At 42.7% G+C, this 23,606-nt stretch overlaps 1 protein-coding gene across 1 annotated transcript in view; it reads left to right on the top strand.

Annotated features, from left to right (window-relative positions):
• The first annotated feature begins 330 nt into the window (after positions 1-330).
• LOC137915031 (target of Nesh-SH3-like) overlaps positions 331-23,606 on the top strand; it is a 29,289-nt gene continuing 6,013 nt past the window's right edge. Inside the window, exons 1-14 of the mRNA XM_068758513.1 lie at positions 331-421; positions 5,977-6,156; positions 6,282-6,350; positions 6,444-6,576; positions 6,988-7,178; positions 9,296-9,361; positions 9,505-9,570; positions 9,817-9,882; positions 10,023-10,088; positions 10,232-10,297; positions 10,441-10,506; positions 21,413-21,490; positions 21,885-22,073; positions 22,743-22,805. Coding sequence (XP_068614614.1) covers positions 331-421; positions 5,977-6,156; positions 6,282-6,350; positions 6,444-6,576; positions 6,988-7,178; positions 9,296-9,361; positions 9,505-9,570; positions 9,817-9,882; positions 10,023-10,088; positions 10,232-10,297; positions 10,441-10,506; positions 21,413-21,490; positions 21,885-22,073; positions 22,743-22,805 — 1,390 coding nt within the window. The remainder of the gene's footprint in view (positions 422-5,976; positions 6,157-6,281; positions 6,351-6,443; positions 6,577-6,987; positions 7,179-9,295; positions 9,362-9,504; positions 9,571-9,816; positions 9,883-10,022; positions 10,089-10,231; positions 10,298-10,440; positions 10,507-21,412; positions 21,491-21,884; positions 22,074-22,742; positions 22,806-23,606) is intronic.

A 23,606-nucleotide genomic window follows, 5' to 3' on the forward strand; every position in this document is an offset into this window, starting at 1 on the left:
GAGAGTAAATGAAAACGAGAGGGGGCGGTTGTGCTTGCTGTATATATCCCCTACCTCCATTTTAGAGGTATAGATGGTGCAGGAGCAGCCTGCTGCACTTAGTACAGTCCAGCGTGCTGCACGAGCACTGAGACGCTCAGAGAAGTGGTCTAGCCCCTTTTGGACACACCCCGCCTGACTCCAGCAGCAGCAGCAGCACACTCAACTCAACCTGTGGCCAGAGTTTTATTCAATCAGCGTCTTGTCTCCTGCTGCGAGATCTCTGAGCTGAACTGAGCTCTGATCACAGCTTGAGATCAGAGCTGACCATCAGCGCAGCGAATGACGAGGATGCGTTCAAGCGGCTTTCTGGTCTTAGTCCTTATGGTCTTTATCTCTGGGATAGTTCTCTCCGCACCCTTGACTTCTCGCAGGACCAGAGGTAGGTAACAGCTGCACCTGTGAAGACACTGTTGACTCCCTGTTGTGTGTTGCACGGACTAGTGTTTGGTATCCCAGGTATTCTGTGGTTCTGGAATCTGTAATGCATTGATGGTTTTTCCATGGTCATTCTCTGCATCCCGCCCAATGCATGCTGGGGCCCAGGGGGTGTGCTTTGAAAGATGATTAGTAAGTTGGTATTTGCTGCAATTTGCAAAGGACAGGGTGAAGTGGAGAAGGTGGATTTGCTGTGGCAACTCCTGACGGGACAAGCTGAAAGTGCAGTAGATTAGTAAGAAATTAGTAATGAAGCCTCAAATAACTTTCCTTTTTTATATTGATCTGTCTAATATACATTTATTGCTAGATTCAGCTGTGATTATTAAGCCTGGTTCTACCGTAGCTCTACCACGTGTTCCTCACACACTGTACTGAGGGAAATTATTCTGTTCTTGTGTTCTTAATGCAACACACAAGTATAATGAGTCATTTGAATAAATTAAAGAATTAACCCTATTTTTTAAGGGTTGATATACAATTCTTAGCACTGACTTAAATGGACTGTTTTGGTCCTTTACTGTATGCAGTAAAATAATGCAGTGTTGCACAATAAAAAGGCACTGAAACCAAATCCGTAGGGGATTTGACATAATTAATATTTCATTAACGGAGCTGCCTGCCAACGAGCACTTCATGATCCCCGTTGCTCGTGTACTTTTCCTGAAAAGGAGGCGAGCAGACACGGTGACACCGGACAGTTACTGCTCCCAAGTTGTAATGAAACAGTATCCAGTCTGGGGGTTTGGGGGGGGGGGGGGGGGGGGGTCGGACATGTAGCCAGCCTGACGCAATCGTTTTTGTGAAATGTGACCACCATTGGAAAAATCTGATGTTTATAAGTTGGCTAATTAGTTTCACTAATTTGCTCAGGTCAGGTATGGTCGCTCATGTTTCACGTTAGAGCCCTGATTTATCCCACCACCTGAAGAGAAGAGCAGTAAATGTATCATTTCTGGCATGGCCAATTTCCCCCCCCCAACAAATCTGGAAAAACACACACCATCGTTCCATCATAACACAGCAACTTGAAGAGAACCAGTGTCAGAACTTCAGTCCCACTGACAGTGACTCTCTCTCTCTCTCTCTCTCACACACGCACACACATGTCGGGTGCCCTTTGAAAATGCTCTGAAGATGCTCAAAGAGTAAAACTCAGCATCCATGGACTTTTGAAACCAGACCCTGGTTTAGAATGAATTATTTGCTCCAATGAGGTTTTGTAATAAATTAGCAGATATTACGCAGCGATTTGTTCTTCCTAGGAGTTTCATTTCCCATTTGCATGTGTTCCTCATTATTTGGATTAAATAAGTATACAGTATACAAATCTGAATGACTTGTAATAAAATACATAATAATCCAAGACTATATATGGCCTGGAAGATGCTGCTGAGCCAGACAAAACAAGAACACGAAACATTTAAACATTGATAAGAGAGACACATTACAGGAGAGAGGAAGGGGAGTGAAATGTAGAGGCTTAGATTTAAGGCAAAGACGGATGGATTTAAAGCACTTCGGAAGTAGAAAGAGATTGTAGGACGGCAGAGATTGATTGAAGCAGAAGAAGCACGGTAAGGAGGAGTGCCACATTAGGAAGGAAAAACATCTGTTGACTCTGGCAGTGGTGATAGTGAAAGACGAAGAGCCAGGATTTTAACTCCCGAAGCAGCAAATGTGGGAACGCAAACCCAGGCAAGTGCTCCTACCACTGGGCTGCAAGGTGAGGTGAATGAAGCATCAGAGAGGCCAATTTAGATATCCTTTGCCAATGACCTAAATAATTTCAAACCATCTGTGCTCGAGCTGATGCAGAGACATTTTCACACTTTATTCCTTCAAACGACGTTGACAGTTTTACGAGGGGGGCTGTAAAGCATCTGTCTCTGGCTTCACGGTGCAGGAAACAAAGACTCCCTCGCACCTCTTCTCTTGCAGGACGGAGTAGTAACTGCACTAAAAGGCAACACGCATGCAAAAGCAAGACAATTGTGTGCAGTTAGGATGGCTTTAAACGACAGCTTCACGGCTTCTGGAGATGTGACTTTGTAGAATAAATTGAGTTTGTTTTGGGTATTTTACAGTCTGCGGAGCTCAGCTGTGATGTGCAGCTCCTCAAGGCAAACTAGCATTACTTCATTATTCTGTGTAACTTTCATCCGGCAAATCCACCGCAGTCATTTCGACGGCGTGGAAAATATCTTTTCCATTACATCGTTTGAAACCATAACAATCCTTGCGGTCCCTTTCCAAGATATTTTTCTTCTCCTCTTCTTCTTCAGACATTGTTTCAGCTATTTCTGGTTCACCAGTTCACACATGCGCATATGCGGAAGTGTCTTGTGATGATCTCAGTTTATTTTCATCTTAAACCATGAGGGGAGCGCGAGAGAGAGGCTCTGATATCGTCACGCAGTAACCCAGTTGTTGACGGTAAAGCTGTGCGTGCTGCACAGACGTATGCGCGTTTTACATTTTCAAAAAGAAAAAGCCAAACACATAAAAATATCATGTTGCTCTGCAGTTTAAAGTGAAGACAGCATGTAATGGTGACAACCCCATTAACCCACTCCCTCTCCCAGAGGATCGTTAATCACTGCTGATGAGGCCAGATCGCCGCTCTGCTGAGCCAACGCAGACTTTAAAGTTTAAAGGCGTTTCTCCTGCTCAGGCCAGATGGATTACGTCCTCTTGTTATTAATCTGAAACAGAGTGATGGGTGAAATGTTGGCGATGCATTTATCAAGTGATTTGTGAATGGCAAACTGTGACTAGTTTATTGGCTCGCTCCCTGTATTCTGGTCCTGACGACTTCTTCATGTTCTCTCCATGAGGCGGCAAACCTGCTTATGTCATGATGAAGTTTTCCTCTGTTAATCAATTATCTGGACTGAGTGACTGGATCCTTTCCTGAAGCTTTACTCATTTTACAATGGAAATACTGATAATTCTTAACAGTCCCAAAGCAGTGTGTGGCCCAACTGGTCCAGCATTGGACAGCTTGTTGTGGGTCTGAGCCAGTGTTTGCTTGTACTGGGGTTCAAAATACACTCCCAGAAGTTTCCCCTTCCCTCTAAGCCAATTCCATTTGTGCTTCATTGGAAATATTGATGGTAGAATAAAAGCAAATGCACTTCTGAAGGGAAACACGCAGCCTGGGAAGCGTGACTGTTTTTCAACTCAGGGCTTCCCCCTCTTTCACTGTCAGGGCCTGTCTTCGTGTTTGGAAGCTGCAGGCGATATTTTACGAGCGAAGTTCCATTATTTTATTTACTAATGAAATATGAGTCAAGGACATCTGTTGTGAAGCATATTGTACATAATCCCAAAAGAAAGTGTTTAATCTGGTAAAAACAGAAGTTTGACTTTGATCTCAAACAACAGCAGGTGAGAACCCAAATGCACGACAGTCGAGGGAAAATCCAGAAACTGAGCTTTGTTGTCAAAAACCGGGTAGTCAGCCCATACCAGCAGACAAATCAGACAAGCGGCAGGCAAAGGGAGAGTTCAAGAAATCAGGCAAAGGTCAAAAACCGGGTAACCAGCAGTCAGGCAGACAGACAGATCCAAAGGACAGGCAGACAGGCAACACAAAAAACAGGCTGGGCAGGCACACAGGAGTCAGGATCAGTATAGAGTGCTGGAAATCACGGTGCAAATCTGGCAAGGGTGTGTCGTCTGAGCTGAGTATATATAGTGTCCGGGCTGATGACAGATTAGCTGCAGGTGAGCCTGGGAGCACAGGTGACCGGAATGAGCTGATTGTAGCACGAGGATCTGGAAGACAGGAGAAGTTAATGCATGGAAAAGCACAGATGAGACAGATTTACAATATGAAATAAATTATTTTGAATTTAACTAATCTCGTGAATTTGTTCAAAATTAAATAACTGGCATGATAAATCAAATGTACTTCGTCCACTACCACTGTACACCAGTCTGAGACTTCAATAGTGCGGATATTTATTATTTTACAGGTGCAGCGGCTAAATGTCAGTCACTTTAGTATTTCATCTAGGATTTCTATCACTGACCAGCATGCGTGCTGCATTCTGGATCAAGGTTCACAGGTCACACGACAAAAGAGAGCGGTGACAGAAAAGTCACTTCATGACTTGGTGTTGTTTTCTAGTTCACCTTTAATGAAAAAGTAAAAATAAAAAGTTTATTATCGAGCCAAACTCCAACTACGACACCCAACTTAAGATCACCGATTATTTCTTCATAAAGCACCATGCAAATACATACTGGTAAATGTGTTGTCCAACTGTTCCATTCACTCACAATTTTGGATGCAGATCACTTCAAGTAAAAGAAAGGAACTCAACGGAGACAACCTCTGACACATTCCTTTCTCTTACAAACAGCATTTTGCCAAGTGGCTCTGTGCAATGTCTCACCAAGACCTCAGATCAATTTAAGAAATCATGGTTACTTTGAGTGATAAAAAACAGCTGATCTGTAACCTCTCTTGTCTGTTCCTTATTATGACTCAAACATCTGTCCCCCAAATCTACTGATTGGGATTCTGAAAAATACACTTTTGCCAGGAAATATGTAGTTTCTTAAAACTGTGTGTGTGTGGGTAGAAATAATCTTGACTTTTTTTCAAACTCTCCGTCATTCCTTGTGAATGACAAAACTGAATTTAAAGCTGTCTGATTTGTACCCAACTACTTTGACGCGTTACAGACTAACCTGTTTATCTGTGGAATGTGCAGAACCTTCCCAGTCTATTGTTATTGTTGTTTTGTCTATTGTTATTGTTCATTCATCCACTCATCATCTGAACTGCTTTGTCCGTTATCGGGATTATGGGTTGTACTGGAGCATATCTCAGCAGTCAACAGGTGAGAGGCAGGGCACACCCTGGACAAGCCGCCAGTTCATCGCATGGCTATTGTTATTGTTGTTATTGATGCATCTTGTGTTGCTGGAAGCGTTTGCAAAAATCAAGTTGAAGCTGTTGCGGGAAAACATGACTTAAACTGACCTTTGGAATGTTTTCAATTAAGCATTTTCAAGAAATCATAAACCAGGGATCACATTCGGTTTCATACAGATTTTAGAATGCATCTCAACTTTGTTTTTAGAATCTGTAGAAGAAAGGACTGTTATATATTTCAGAGCACAAACTGCGTCATCATACAAATGTGTTGAATCCAAAATGCAATTGTGTTTCCTTTCTTTCTATTACTTTTTATACATTATTTTGATACGTGATTGATGTTTGCATGGATTCATCTTTACTCTATATTTACAGTATCATCTATGTATTTGGAATTTAGATTATATTATTAAATCCCATGTCTTGTGTAATACTCGCATGAAAGGTACATACACTATGTGCTCTATTTAACATCGTGATTAACTTTGTGAGACACTTTTAGCCCTCTTTACCAGTGTGTCATGAAAGTGGTGACATTATCACCATCAAGAGTACAGATCACACTTGAATGCTTAATGGATTGATTGGTTTATCTACATTCTCCCCAGTGAGCCGTCAGAATATGAAAGTACGTATCAATGCCACGGGAGACACCATCGTGATGAAGTTTCTGCATCCCGATGCTGACACCAAACTTGAAGGCTACATTCTGGGCTATGGCAGCAGCTTGTTCTCCAAACAATTCATTCAGCTGCCTGAGAACGGAGAGCCATATGAAACGGAGATGGGTAAGAAAGTCTGTACATACATGCACCTATGAATATTGATCTTCTTAAAATGGCCAATTGAAAGATGACAAAATTAGTGGAAACTCATGACTATAAATTCCACTTCATTGTTATTTTGTGTTTAGATGCCGAGCCAAAATACCTTATTGCTGTCCGACCTATGCCAAACAATGAGGTGAAAAGGCAGTGCACAGGTAAATGAATGGTAAACGTGCCATTCAGACATGAAGCATGAGCAACAGTCAAGGTGGACATGGAGGTAAAACAACATGTTCACTTGTTCTCAGGCAAAGTGGAACTGCAGAAACCACTTCACTTGGTCATTGGGGCGGTAACGCCTACTTCTGTCCTCCTGTCCTGGGGGGCTCTGCTGAAAACCCCCTATGAAGGCAACATAATGAACGACTGTCTTGAGGATGGGTGAGTTCACTGGTTTATGATCCTGCATGCCACAGAATCTGGGTGTCAACTGTGAGATGGTCCAATGCTGATACTTTGAAATGCTTTCAAAAGTCTTTCACGCTCATATAACTTACTGAAAATTCTGCAATTAAGATCCTGCAAAATAAAGACACAGTATCTGAGACTTATTTGAACTTCTATAAACAAAACAAGCTCAATTACAATATGTAGTTAGGAGGACACTTAAATTCTTTGCTAATTTCAGATAAAGAGCTTGACTGTTTGGCTCTGGTGGAGGTATCCTCTGCTAAACGTCTACTGAGTCCATCCTGACTGCACTTCTTGCAGGAAGATAAATTATGAATCATAACAGTAAAAGTCAAAACGAATCTCAAAACCATTGTTTGTTTTGCCTCCTCTTTTTGGCAGACACTACACTGTTCGTTATCGTGAAAAGAACAGGAAGTGGAATTACCAGACCTGTCCAACGAGTGACACGGTCATCGATAATCTGAAGCCAAACGGACTCTATGAGTTTGGTGTCCAGTCCAACACTAAGGAAGGTCCTGGAAAGTGGAGCAAATTGGTTACTCACAACATCAGCAGAGCAGACATAGATGGTAAGTTGGATGTCAAATGTTAAAATATCATACCCAATAAAACAGTTCTGCTTGTGCAATGGGCGACAGTGGCGCAGGTGATTGAGTGGCTTGTCCCATGATTGAGAGGTTGGCGGTTCGAATCCCTGTTCCCGCACATGTGCAAGCTGTCGTTGTGTCCTTGGGCAAGAAACTTCACCCACATTGTCTGTGTGAATGTAGTGAGCGAGTGAATGGTCAGGAGGGCCGATGGTGCAAATTAGCAGCCTCGTTTCTGTCAGTCTGCCCCAGGGCAGCTTTGGCTTGTAGTTTACCACCACCAAGTATGGGGTAAATGAATAATGCATGTAAAAGCGTCTTTGGGTGTCCAGAAAAGCACTAAATAAAACCAATGCATTATTATCATAATGATCATTGCAAATAAACAAAGTGCTGTTGATCAGAGTCAAAATAGATAGATGAGACGTATTTGTTTGCATGAACATGTTGTCGCAAATCGTTTCATGACTCAAGTTTAAATATGCTCAATGAAAGAGAGAGCCACTGTTTCCGACTAGCAAACACAAGGCTTTAATTATAACACGCATCTCTAGCCTTCAGAATGAACGGCTTTTCTTTGTTCTTGATCACCTCCACCATGGTTGTTAGGTTTTTTACCCATCTCCTGGATGATTTTTCAGACAGGGAAAGCAACAACTGCTGGATTGGTCCCCACAATTGGAACAAGGGTTCATGGGCTAGGACTAGAAACTTGAATTTTTGAGTGAATCTCGACACATTTTTAATAACTTCCACTAACAATGTGAGATGGAGCGCATTGAACCGATTTGGCAGGGTTTGTCATCGGCTAAGCAGACCTGAGTAGGATGGTGAAAGTATGAGGTTTCAGCTGGAGTTTCCATGTAATTTTATGTGACAAGATAATAAAAGATGAGTATTCAAGGGATCATGATGGTTTCACCTGCAAATACTGTCATGTAAGGCCTAAAGAGATAAAATGAGACTTTATGAAGCCTCCTTCTCAACTGCAATGATTTCTTTCTCTGACTTTTATTTTGTGTCACATTTCTAGAGAAGACCATCAAAAAAATCTTTAAGTGTCCCAACAACCGTATGGTATGTATTTCGACATATATAAATGCAGAATATTTGGTTATAATAATGTATATATTATATTAGGAATTTGTTGAGAAAAATGTTAATGTGTTAATATGTAGAAACAGGCAGTCTTTTTGTGTAAGTATAAATATGCTTCCACACCATTACATTAGTATTTTTGGGAACAGGGTACATAATGCAGTCCATGTTGTGGCCTTATGTGAGTGAGCTTGTGTAACTGTCAAGGTAGTTGCCTAAATTTCCATCCAACTGCTGAATGGAGACAGCAAAGCAGCAAAGACAGACCAAGCAAAAAGAGCAGTCTGTTAACTAACTACATCTGAAACCAGAAAATAATAAGCTTTTAATCTGGGATTTAACAGATTTGACATGGAGTAGAGAGGATAAACGTTATGAAACAGAGAAAATGAGAAGAGTGTAGAGACCAATTACTAACGCTTCCACTTTTTGGTAAATATTTTAAAGACTAATTCCTTCTCATTGCCTTTTTGTTTTTCACATGTCAGAAACCATTATCACCTGGTCCACGCTCTTTACCCCCTCTGCCCCATCAAGGTAAGCTAAGCTGCACCAAATAAACATTAAATGTACATTTCAAAATATACTATGATTTATTGCTTTTTTAGAAAAGTATTTTTCAGGATTCCTTATTGATCCCTGCTGTAAGACTCAACACTGAGAGGGTTTCCATTTATCGGTTTGGAAAGCATCTGTCCATGAGGACAGGGTTTGCACAAAATGTACGCACAAATCAGTAATTCTAATTGCTGGCTAGTGGGAGTGTAGTTATTGGTGACAAACCCACTGATAAGAAGATAATTATCAACCACTTCTTCTGTTCTGTTAAGACAACTGAATGAAATATCAAAATGTATGGGCCACTAACTCAACTGATTTAATGTTTTCACCAGGGCATAAAGCTCAGTGAAAAGCTCCATAACTTTTTATTTTTCAGGAATATGAGGACATCTTTTGTGTTACTCTTTTGACTTAAAACTCTCCTTCCTTGTCTTTGTCAGTTCACCTTAACAGGACCCAGGGCAGACTGCCCCTCTCCAAGACCATATCCCCAAAGACAACAGTTGGTAATGAATAATCTGACACTTCATATTTGCACCAGGGCATAAAGCTCAGTGAAAAGCTCCATAACTTTTTGTTTTTCAGGAATATGAGGACATCTTTTGTGTTACTCTTTTGACTTAAAACTCTCCTTCCTTGTCTTTGTCAGTTCACCTTAACAGGACCCAGGGCAGACTGCCCCTCTCCAAGACCATATCCCCAAAGACAACAGTTGGTAATGAATAATCTGACACTTAATGTTTTTACCAGGCTCAAAAAGCTTAGTGAAAAGCTCCAAAACCATTTTATACATTAAATAGGAACTAAAAAAGACACATCAGATGAAATTCATTCTGAGAACAAAGCCCACTGTGCTGTTGTGGAACGGGACTCTTTTCCAGAACACTTTGTTTTTCAGGACTATGAGAATCTCATGTGTTACTCTTTTGACTTATAATCTCTCCTCCTTTGTCCTCGTCAGTTCACCATAGCAAGACCCAGGGCAGATTGCCCCTCTCCAAAACCATATCCCCCAAAACAACCCACGGTAATGAATTTTCTGAAACTTGTTTTCACCAGGGAAAAAAGCTCAGTGAAAAGCTCCATAACTTCTTGTTTTTCAGGAATATGAGGACATCTTTTGTTTTACTCTTTTGACTTAAAACTCTCCTCCCTTGCCTTTTGCAGTTCACCATAACAAGACCCAGAGCAGACTGCCCCTTTCCAAGACCATATCCCCAAAGACAACAGTTGGTAATGAATTTTCTGACACTTCATATTTGCACCAGGGCAAAAGGCTCAGAGAAAAGCTCCATAACTTTTTGTTTTTCAGGAATACAAGGACATCTTTTGTGTTACTCTTTTAACTTAAAACTCTCCTCCCTTGTCTTTGTCAGTTCACCATAACAGGACCCAGGGCAGACTGCCCCCCTCCAAGACCATAGCCACAAAGACAACAGTTGGTAATGAATTTTCGGACACGTAATATTTTCACCACGGCAAAAGGCTCAGAGAAAAGCTCCATATCTTTTTGTTTTTTAGGAATATAAGGACATATTTTGTCTTACTCTTTTGACTTAAAACTCTCCTCCCTTGTCTTTGTCAGTTCATCATAGAAAGAACCAGGGCAGACTGCCCCTCTCCAAGACCATAGCCACAAAACCAACCCTTGGTAATGAATTTTCTGGCCAAAAGTTGCATTCAGATGTAATCTGACTGCTTGTCCTAACATCTCTCTAACTGTTCTGCACATCTTAGCTATTTTGTTTACTGTATGCTTAACATTTATTTAGATTTTATAAGACATACTGTGACACATTCATCCAAGGTCTTTTAAATACATTATATTTCCCAGCTCCCACCACAGCTACTAGGCAGGAATCTATGTCGACAACTGGACCCACACCACCAACCACCGTCACCAATCAACCAATCGGTAAACAGTGAATCATTGTTCTTTAAAAACAACAACGTTGTGGCTCTCATTTTGGCTGTATGTAGTAATAAACTTGGCAGACTCCAGATGAGGAGTCAATGGTTTAAACTTTATAGCATCCTTTGTGATTAGATGCATGAACAAGAAACGCATGCCCTGACTGAGGGCAGTAGCTGTGGAACCAATGCCAGCTGTTTGGCCTATAATACAAGGTGGGTTGCCTTGGCTGCATGGCATTGTAGCTCAACACAAGGCTCGCTGGGATTGATGGTTTTTAGGTTCTGTTGTGTGTCAATAATTTTTACAGTGGATTATTTGCAAATTGACAAAAATGTACTTAATGTTAAGTGAAAATTCATATTCAAAGTGATGTGAATGTACTCAGGTCCTGTCCAGCCAGACAGTGTATTGTAGCCTTATCTCATCTGTGCAGAACTGTATTTCTGTATATTTAATGTGTCTGTTGTTTGAGGCATTTGCATTAAATGCATTGTAGGTAATTTGATGTCTGCATGACATAACTGCATGAACAAGGCATTCCTGTTTATTCAACAGGAACTAGAGCTGATGATTTATCTTGTATTGTACTTGATTTACACTGTCCTTCAGTTCCTCGTCCATTTTCCAACAATTGCCTTTTAATATATTTACAGCTGAACCTTATTTTATTGAGAAAAGCTTGAGTTTCATCATACAAAGACACTTTCTATATTCCTCTTATTATGACCCCACACATTTGTTTTTCGAAGCCTCTTTAACTTGAAATCAAAGAATGTTTTTGCATCCTTAAAATTAATTTAGCATTTTGCCCTGATTTATGAGCATTTGAATCTCCGCAAATTTTAAAATTACTTACTTAAAAATAAGATACATCTTTATTGTCTCCAGCGTGGATATTTGGGGTTGATAATTTACTAATGAAGATAGAATAAAAAAAACTCGGGCCTAATAAAGACAGAAACATTTTTTAGAGGGTGCAATTTATTGATTGTGTGTTTTTTTGGACTTTGATTAGCAGCTGCAGGAATTAACAGGAAGTATACACTGTAGTATTGGTGCCAGTTTCTATGGCCCACAGGTTGCTGAAGTTACCACTGTCATATCCTGCATTGATTGAGGCCCTGTATTAATTAGCTCAGTAGTACCTTTTCTTTGTTGGTTGGCTATTTCCAATTATTTAAATTGGAGGATTACCTCCACCACTGTGAAAAGGATGGCCATAAAGTTGAGGAGAGGTGCTAAAGTTCTGACATTTTTATGAATTACCGTAAATTCTTGTTGTTTACTCACTTTTTCCTTCTTTTTTTCTTACTCATTCTCTGTCACTGAAGTTAGAATCGTTTTAGAACAGTTCATCAGCATCCCACAGCAAGCCATCATTCAGTGAAAAATAAGCCTTAATTCTCAAAGAGGCACATCCAAAAGATTTGGATAGATGTTCACAGGCATTCCAAGCCGAGGTATCTGAATCTGTAGAGTGCAAATACTTTCAAATGATGTCTGCCTTTGGTATTAGAGCCCCTTATCCGATTAGACCAGGTAGTAGTTGTGTATTTTGTGCTTCAGGCTATAATTAGCTCTGAGTTTACAACCTAGCAGCTGTTGGTACTTTTGCTAATTTACATTTTGGCTGTTCTATTAATGCAGTTTTGTCTTGTTTCAACAATTTTTCGCAAAATTCACAGAAATTTTATTTTGGTTTATTTTGTAAGCCATTCGTAAATAATACAATATTTGTAACCACATATATATAAATGCTTTGAAATTATTTTACAGCACAGTTGTGGCTTCATGGCCATATTTTCTCTCTCCCACACAACCCAGGAGGAGGACATCTCTTCAGATCTATCTTGCCTCCTTTCTCAGAGGTCCCATTAGCTCCCAAGCTTCATCCTCTACCACACATTATAGCCACTGTGGTCCCCGTGCCCAACCCCCTCAAAAGGGTTGAGAAACATGGAAGGCCTCCTCTGAGTGAACCAAAACAAAAGCCCTCATCCCTACCTCATACACAACCTCAAACAAATCCCCATCTTAAATCACAGGCAAAAACCCAACCTCCGAAAGTTCAAACAGAGCCCAAGATGAAAAATGAGCTTCATTCACTACCTCAACCAAAACCTCTTTACACAACTCGAAAACCACAATCAACATCTCAACTCAAACGCCACAACATACTACAACAACAACAATCCAAACCAACATTCACTACTATACTCCAGACCGTCCCTCAGTCGCCATCTCAGGCCAATTTGCTGACCCAACCACGAACAGAGTCACAGTTAACATCCCAGTCCATGACCGATACACAGCCCCAACCACAATTAACGTCCAAACCCGAACTCCATGTCACACCTAAACCCCAAACAACATCTACTCCCACACTCCAGAAATCCCCTCAGCGAAAATCTCAACCAGTAACCGATACAAAACACCAACAACATCTAACATCAAAAGCCAAACCCCAGAACAAACCTAATCCACAGCCTCAATCAACATTTCAAACCCCATTACTCACCCAACCTCAAACACAATCAACAATCAAACCCAGAAAAACATCTACTCCCATACTCCAGACCCAACTGCAAACAACATCTCAGGTCATAGTCCAGACTCAAGGACCACCCCAAACACAATCAACCTCCAAACCCAAACACCAGATCCATCATCAACAACAACCCATAGAAACATATCCCCTTATACTCCCGACCCAAGCACAATCAACATCTCAGGCCATATTTCAGACTCAACCACAACCCCAAAGACAATCAACATTCAAAATCAAACCCAAAATTCAACCTCAACAACAACAACAAACATCTCCTCCTATACTCCAGACTCAACCGCAACCAACATCTTGCACCATATTCCAGACTCAACCACAACCCCAGTACACCTCCAAACCCAAACACCAGATCGATTATCAACCACAAACCCTCCAAACATCTCCCCTTATGCTCCTGACCCAACCCCAGCCAAGGTATCAGACCATACTCCAGACTCAACCACAACCCCAAACACAATCACCATCCAAAGCCAAACACAGAATTCAACCTCAAACACAACCCCAACAAACATCTCCCCCTATACTCCTAACCCGACCCCGGTCAACATCTCGGGCCATATTCCAGACTCAATCAACACTCAAAATGCAATCAACCTCCAAACCCAAACCCCAGACCATTCATCAACCACAACCCTTCCAAACATCTCCTCCTTTACTCCCGACCCAACCCCAGCCAACATCTCAGGCCATATTCCAGACTCAACCACAATCAACATTCAAAGCCATACCTAAAATTCAACCTCAACCACAATCCTTCGAAACATCTCCCCCTCTACTCCCGACTGAAGCCCAGTCTCCGGTCATATTTCAGACTCAATCACAATCCCAAACACAATCAACCTCCAAACCCAAACCCCAGACCATTCATCAACCACAACCCCTAGAAACGTCTCCTGTCATACTCAAGGTCCAACCGCAACCAACATCAAGGGTCATATTCCAGACTCAACCAACACTCCAAACACAATCAACCTCCAAACCCAAATCCAAGATCATTGATCAAGCACAACCCCAAGAAACATATCCCCCTATATTCCCAACCCAAGCACAGCCAACATCTCAGGCTATACTCCAGACTCATCCACAACCCCAAACACAATTACCATCCAAAGCCAAACCCAGAATTCAAGCTCAACCACAACCCCTCCAAACATCTCCACCTTTACTCCAGACCCAAACCCAGCCAACATCTCAGACGATACTCCAGACTCATCCACAACCCCAAACACAATCAACCTCCAAACCCAAACCCAAACCCAAACCCCAGACCATTCATCAACCACAACCCCTAGAAACGTCTCCTCCCATACTCAAGGTCCAACCGCAACCAACATCACGGGTCATATTCCAGACTCAACCAACACTCCAAACACAATCAACGTCCAAACCCAAATCCAAGACCATTCATCAACCACATCCCCAACCACAATCAACATTCAAAGCCAAACCTAAAATTCAACTTCAACCACAATCCTTCGAAACATCTCCCCCTCTACTCCCGACTGAAGCCCAGTCTCCGGTCATATTTCAGACTCAATCACAACCCCAAATACAATCAACCTCCAAACCCAAACCCCAGACCATTCATCAACCACAACCCCTAGAAACGTCTCCTCCCATACTCAAGGTCCGACCGCAACCAACATCACCGGTCATATTCCAGACTCAACCAACACTCCAAACACAATCAACGTCCAAACCCAAATCCAAGACCATTCATCAACCACAACCCCTAGGAACATATCCCCCTATATTCCCGACCCAAGTACAGCCAACATCTCAGGCCATACTTCAGACTCATCCACAACCCCAAACACAATCACCATCCAAAGCCAAACCCAGAATTCAACCTCAACCACGACCCCTTGAAACATCTCCTCCCATACTCAAGGTCCAACCGCAACCAACATCACAGGTCATATTCCAGACTCAACCAACACTCCAAACACAATCAACCTCCAAACCCACACTCAAACCCCAGACCATTCATCAACCACAACCCATTGAAACATCTTCTCCTATATTCCCGACCCAAGCACAGCCAACATCTCAGGCCATATTTCAGACTCAACCACAATCCCAAACACAATCAACTTCCAAACCCAAACTCAAACCCCAGACCATTCATCAACCACAACCCCAAGAAACATCTCCTCCCATACTCAAGGTCCAACTGCAACCAACATCACGGGTCATATCCCAGACTCAACCAACACTCCAAACACAATCAACCTCCAAACCCAAATCCAAGATCATTCATCAAGCACAACCCCAAGAAACATATCCCCCTATATTCCCGACCCAAGCACAGCCAACATCTCAGGTCATATTTCAGACTCAACCACAATCTCAAACACAATCAACCTCCAAACAAAAACCCCAGATCATTCATCAACCACAACCCCTAGAAACATCTCCTGCCATACTCAAGGTCCAACCGCAACCAACATCACAGGTCATATTCCAGACTCAACCAACACTCCAAACACAAGCAACCTCCAAACCCAAATCCAGAATTCAACCTCAACCACGACCCCAACAAACATCTCCTCCCATACTTCCGACCCGACCCCGGCCAACATCTCAGGCCATAATTCAGACTCAACCACAATCCCAAACACAATCAACCTCCAAACCCACACTCAAACCCCAGATCATTTATCAACCACAACCCCTAGAAACATCTCCTGCCATACTCAAGGTCCAACCGCAACCAACATCACAGGTCATATTCCAGACTCAACCAACACTCCAAACACAATCAACGTCCAAACCCAAATCCAGAATTCAACCTCAACCACGACCCCAACAAACATCTCCTACCATACTCAAGGTCCAACCGCAACCAACATCTCAGGCCATATTCCAGACTCAACCACAACCCCAACCACAATCAACATTCAAAGCCAAACCTAAAATTCAACCTCAACCACAATCCTTCAAAACATCTCCCCCTCTACTCCCGACTGAAGCCCAGTCTCCGGTCATATTTCAGACTCAATCACAACCCCAAACACAATCAACCTCCAAACCCAAACCCCAGACCATTCATCAATCACAACCCCAAACACAATCAACCTCCAAACCCAAACCCCAGACCATTCATCAACCACAACCCCTAGAAACGTCTCCTCCCATACTCAAGGTCCGACCGCAACCAACATCACCGGTCATATTCCAGACTCAACCAACACTCCAAACACAATCAACGTCCAAACCCAAATCCAAGACCATTCATCAACCACAACCCCTAGGAACATATCCCCCTATATTCCCGACCCAAGTACAGCCAACATCTCAGGCCATACTTCAGACTCATCCACAACCCCAAACACAATCACCATCCAAAGCCAAACCCAGAATTCAACCTCAACCACGACCCCTTGAAACATCTCCTCCCATACTCAAGGTCCAACCGCAACCAACATCACAGGTCATATTCCAGACTCAACCAACACTCCAAACACAATCAACCTCCAAACCCACACTCAAACCCCAGACCATTCATCAACCACAACCCATTGAAACATCTTCTCCTATATTCCCGACCCAAGCACAGCCAACATCTCAGGCCATATTTCAGACTCAACCACAATCCCAAACACAATCAACTTCCAAACCCAAACTCAAACCCCAGACCATTCATCAACCACAACCCCAAGAAACATCTCCTCCCATACTCAAGGTCCAACCGCAACCAACATCACGGGTCATATCCCAGACTCAACCAACACTCCAAACACAATCAACCTCCAAACCCAAATCCAAGATCATTCATCAAGCACAACCCCAAGAAACATATCCCCCTCTACTCCCGACTAAAGCCCAGTCTCCGGTCATATTTCAGACTCAATCACAACCCCAAACACAATCAACCTCCAAACCCAAACCCCAGACCATTCATCGATCACAACCCCAAACACAATCAACCTCCAAACCCAAACCCCAGACCATTCATCAACCACAACCCCTAGAAACGTCTCCTCCCATACTCAAGGTCCGACCGCAACCAACATCACCGGTCATATTCCAGACTCAACCAACACTCCAAACACAATCAACGTCCAAACCCAAATCCAAGACCATTCATCAACCACAACCCCTAGGAACATATCCCCCTATATTCCCTACCCAAGTACAGCCAACATCTCATGCCATACTTCAGACTCATCCACAACCGCAAACACAATCACCATCCAAAGCCAAACCCAGAATTCAACCTCAACCACGACCCCTTGAAACATCTCCTCCCATACTCAAGGTCCAACCGCAACCAACATCACGGGTCATATTCCAGACTCAACCAACACTCCAAACACAATCAACCTCCAAACCCACACTCAAACCCCAGACCATTCATCAACCACAACCCATTGAAACATCTTCTCCTATATTCCCGACCCAAGCACAGCCAACATCTCAGGCCATATTTCAGACTCAACCACAATCCCAAACACAATCAACTTCCAAACCCAAACTCAAACCCCAGACCATTCATCAACCACAACCCCAAGAAACATCTCCTCCCATACTCAAGGTCCAACTGCAACCAACATCACGGGTCATATCCCAGACTCAACCAACACTCCAAACACAATCAACCTCCAAACCCAAATCCAAGATCATTCATCAAGCACAACCCCAAGAAACATATCCCCCTATATTCCCGACCCAAGCACAGCCAACATCTCAGGTCATATTTCAGACTCAACCACAATCTCAAACACAATCAACCTCCAAACAAAAACCCCAGATCATTCATCAACCACAACCCCTAGAAACATCTCCTGCCATACTCAAGGTCCAACCGCAACCAACATCACAGGTCATATTCCAGACTCAACCAACACTCCAAACACAAGCAACCTCCAAACCCAAATCCAGAATTCAACCTCAACCACGACCCCAACAAACATCTCCTCCCATACTTCCGACCCGACCCCGGCCAACATCTCAGGCCATAATTCAGACTCAACCACAATCCCAAACACAATCAACCTCCAAACCCACACTCAAACCCCAGATCATTCATCAACCACAACCCCTAGAAACATCTCCTGCCATACTCAAGGTCCAACCGCAACCAACATCACAGGTCATATTCCAGACTCAACCAACACTCCAAACACAAGCAACCTCCAAACCCAAATCCAGAATTCAACCTCAACCACGATCCCAACAAACATCTCCTCCCATACTTCCGACCCGACCCCGGCCAACATCTCAGGCCATATTTCAGACTCAACCACAATCCCAAACACAATCAACCTCAAAACCCACACTCAAACCCCAGACCATTCATCAACCACAACCCATAGAAACATCTCCTCCTATATTCCCGACCCAAGCACAGCCAACATATCAGGCCATATTTCAGACTCAACCACAATCCCAAACACAATCAACTTCCAAACCCAAACTCAAACCCCAGACCATTCATCAACCACAACCCCTAGAAACATCTCCTCCCATACTCAAGGTCCAACCGCAACCAACATCACGGGTCATATTCCAGACTCAACAACAATCTCAACCACAATCAACCTCCAAACAAAAACCCCAGATCATTCATCAACCACAACCCCTAGAAACATCTCCTCCCCTACTCAAGGTCCAACCGCAACCAACATCACGGGTCATATTCCAGACTCAACCAACACTCCAAACACAATCAACCTCCAAACCCAAATCCAAGATCATTCATCAAGCACAACCCCAAGAAACATATCCCCCTATATTCCCGACCCAAGAACAGCCAACATCTCAGGTCATATTTCAGACTCAACCACAATCTCAAACACAATCAACCTCCAAACCCAAATCCAAGATCATTCATCAAGCACAACCCCAAGAAACATATCCCCCTATATTCCCGACCCAAGAACAGCCAACATCTCAGGTCATATTTCAGACTCAACCACAACTCCAACCACGGTCAACATCCACAGCTAAACCCAAGATGCAACCACAACCCCTAGAAACATCTCACATACTCCAAACACAACATCAGCCGACATCTCAGGCCATATTCCAGACTCAACCAATACACCAAACACAATCACCCTCCAAACACCAGATCCATCATGAACCACAACCCCTACAAACATATCCTCCTATACTCCTGACCAAACTGCATCCAACATCTTGGGCTGTATTCCAGACTCAACCACCATCCCAAACACAATCAACCTCCAAACCCCAGACCAGTCATCAACCACAACCCCTAGAAACATCTCCCCCTATACTACCGACCCAAGCACAGCCAACATCACAGGCCATATTCCAGACTCAACCACTCCCCAAACCACAATCAATATCGAAATCCACACTCCGGATCCAACCACATCAACCACATCTTCATCAGACATCTCCTCCTATACTCCAGACTCAACCCCAACAATTTCATGCCATATGCACAGCTCATTCAGAACCCCAACCACAAGCAACATCCAAACCCAAAGCCATATTTGCAACTCAACCACAACACCTACAAACATCTTCCCATAAACTCCTGACCCAAACACCAACATCTCAAACCATAACTCCAACTCAACCACATCCCCAACCACAATCAACATCCAAAGCCAAACCCCAAATGCAACCCCAACCACAACAAACATATTCTCCCATACAATACCAACACCAACCATCATCTCGGCCCCTATTCCAGACTCAATTACAATCCCAAAAAACATCTCCTCCTACTCTCCAAACCCAACCCCAGCCAACATCTCAGGCCGTATTCTGGACTCAGTCACAATCCCAACCACAATCAACATCCCAACCAAAACCCCAGAACCAACCTCATTCCCCGCCCCAACCAAAATTAATATCCCAGCCCACTGCAAAATCAAAAACCCAAGAAAAAGTAACATCCCAGAATATACCACCTGCACAACCTCAACATCAACTACCCTCACACCACATATCTCATGTGTCTTCTACACAACCTCATCCCCAACCAACGCAGCCTATTCCCTACATTCAACCAATATTTCAGCCCTTAACACAGACCCAACCTCACTTACAGTCTAGACCAAAGCCAAATCTTAAATTACAACCCCAAACCACAGCACAGGTTAACACTGAAGCACAGCATCAGCTATTAAATCAAACACAACCACCTCCACTCAGGGTTCAGATCCATCCCAAAACTCAACCACAATCTACAACTAAGCCAGAAACCCAAACCAAAGCGCAACTAAAAATAAGACAAGATTATCAACGAAGCACCGAGCAGCAGTCCCAACCAAAACCTGAACAAAAGAAAATAAATTCCAAGCCGAGACCAAAGATCCAACCCAAGACTAAATTGCTACCACAAACAAAAGAACAGACAAAGCCACAAAAGAAAAAGCCCAAATCTAAAACAAGGAACCAAGAAAAATCTGAACCAAATATTCAGCCTTTGACCCAGACCCCACCTGTAACTTATTCTCAAACCAGTCCCCCAAGACCTTCACAAAAGTCTCAGTCACTTGAACCTCTATCCAAGTTAAGCCCTGCGTCAAGGCCCCAACCACATCCTCAACCTGGGCTTCAATTTCGGGCTCAGACCAGGACCCATGATCCCAACAAGGTCACCCCAAGGCATTCTGTCCCCACGGGTAAAGACCCTACTTTTTGCCATCTGCAATCCACACAATTAAGTTTTAAGACCTTGTCTAAAATGACATTTTAAAAAGGGGCATATTGGTAGAAATGTTGCTGTATTTGCATTTAGTTTTAAAGGAAAACATTTTAAAACCAGATATGTTATATTATCCGATTTATGTCATAAATAAATACCAGCGATTTTCAGATAACCTTGACACATTGTTAAAAACCCTTCCTTGCCATAGATGGTATATTCGTCTCCTCAAACTCACGATTAAATCTTATTTAAATATGTACATGTTCTTTAAAATTGCTGGTAGCATTTTTAGTTATATGTAAAAGTTTACAATTTGTAACTGCACTGGTTTTAAATACTTCTTATATTTGAGCAAATAAGGGTAGAATATGCCCCTTTTAAAAGTCAAAAATATATTCAGATATATTATATTTTAGATAAATAGTGAGTTTTCTTTCACACAGCTCCTAGTCCACCAGAAGAGGGCAAGCCTCTACCAAGACCTGCTTTGGCTACAGAGAAGGCTGGTAGTTACAAGCATGGTAAAAACCATGTCAAGTTTGTCCCATTAACATCTGTGCTTTCATTAAGCCACATGGAACACAGCGCTTGCAGTTGTACTTCAAGCCATTGGACAATGTCACTGCTTCCCCATCTCCATCTCCATCCTACCACCCTACACGACCCACCCCTTCATTATCCCTGCCTCTATGTGTGCTTCCATTTTCAGCCAAGCCAAGCACACCCACCTCACCCTTGTCCTCTCACAATGAGAAAAGCCTGGCTAGCTTTTGATAACATTTATGCCTCTGTCATTTCATTCATTGTCCACTCTTTTCCATTCTTTCACAATAGTGTGCTCTCACTTATGTCATCTAGGCAAAGCCAATAAGTGGATTATCCCTAACCTCACCAATTGCCTCTCTGCTCATTTAGGTACTGGAGTCGTCAAATCATCCGTCGCTGAAGTTCCTCGTTCTCCCATCAGCTCATCAGTTCCTCCAGTTGGAAGAAACTCTACGCTGTCTCACTCCCGCATTACCCCCCATTCCACTCGTAACACTGTCCGAACGTTGTCTCCATCCAAGACATTATCCACTTCTCTCACCTCCAACACACCTGGGGGTAATGGACTACTCACTTTCCTACCTCTAATTCCTTCTTCCACCCTGGGCTCTCACCTTCAAGCAGCTACCTCAGGCTGTCCTGTCCTGTCAGCACTCTCTCATGCTGTCTTCAGCAGCCATGCAACGACAGAACACAAACATTATTCATGTTACAATGCGTACAGTCTTGGTTGCATGGGGCTTCCGCCTTCACTTGCTTAATATTCTGCTACAGTTTCTCTTACATTCCATATGTTTTCCATGCTCTGCCACATTTACTTAGTGTGTATGTCACAGTTTTACCATGGGTCTCTGAGGTCAGGATCATTAACATGATGGTGGAAAGGTGGAAAGTCTATGGCACTGGCCAGGACAAGCCACATTTGAAACCAACCACACCAAGGCAAGCGCAGTTCTACAGCTGCCCCCAATCTTGCTCTCTTTTCCTTTCTTTCTCTTTAACACTTCCGTTATCAAACACACTTGTGCGCTCCCCAGAGAGACACAGAAGAATAGAGAATGGAAAATATCAAATGAGAGAATGTATGTTATAAAGACATTTCAATATTGTTTTTTGTATCCAGAGCATTTGGATCGCGAACAAACCAACAAGTTCTTCTTTGGTGATAGTATAATGACCATAGTGGCATAAAACATTTTTTAATAGACCCCTTTCTCCCTCCAACAGCTGATGGGGTGAACCACAAAGGCAATGCTCTTCCTAAACCAGTGTGGTCCAAAGAGAAACCTGGTAAGGACAAACAAAAGGATTATTGCCTTTCAGCATTCCTTGACTAATTTAAAGGCACTGTTATGTCTTGAGTGACACCGTCACACTGATCTGTGCTTTTGTCACAATCCTTGCACGTTTATTGCTTTTTAACCTGTTTGCAAGTGTGACATTTTGTGTCTAGTCATTTTCTGTGTGCAATGCATGTAGTCCCAGTCGGTTAATTGGCTATGCCAGACTGTTTGCATCTCTGTGCTTACCTTATTTAGTCTACAGTACATATGGACCACTTTGAATTAGTTTGAGAACAGCCCTTGCCTGCTTCTTGTAAAAGGTGAGTGCGGTTTGCTTTTTCTTTTGTCAGTCACTTTGTTTATATCTTATATATATATCCGGGTAGATTCAGATAATCTATACATGTCTGGACTGCAGATGCATTAATGGTGAAGTTGTGAAGGGAGATTGTGCTTCAGTCCCATGTCACAGCTGTCGTGTGTTATTTCTGGAAGCTTTGCTAGTTTCAGAGGTCTTCAAGAAGACACAAGACTCCCAGAAAGCAACTCTATATAACAAATTCATTTTACCTGCCACCTTACACACACATCCAAAAACAAAGCTGTTCATAATTCTACATATATACAGTATATATATAATTTCTACACTCTATGGAGATTACGGAGACACTTTGCACCGTGTCCATCCATGATATTCAATGTGTGTTGCAACAACTCCAGTGATGTGAGACGCTGATAAGTATTTCAGTGGGAATATTTTTCTGAACTGAATGCATTTTGATTGCACACATTTATGTGTTCTCACCCC

The sequence above is a fragment of the Brachionichthys hirsutus genome, unplaced genomic scaffold, assembly GCF_040956055.1.
Source record: "Brachionichthys hirsutus isolate HB-005 unplaced genomic scaffold, CSIRO-AGI_Bhir_v1 contig_917, whole genome shotgun sequence".
NCBI lineage: Eukaryota > Metazoa > Chordata > Actinopteri > Lophiiformes > Brachionichthyidae > Brachionichthys > Brachionichthys hirsutus.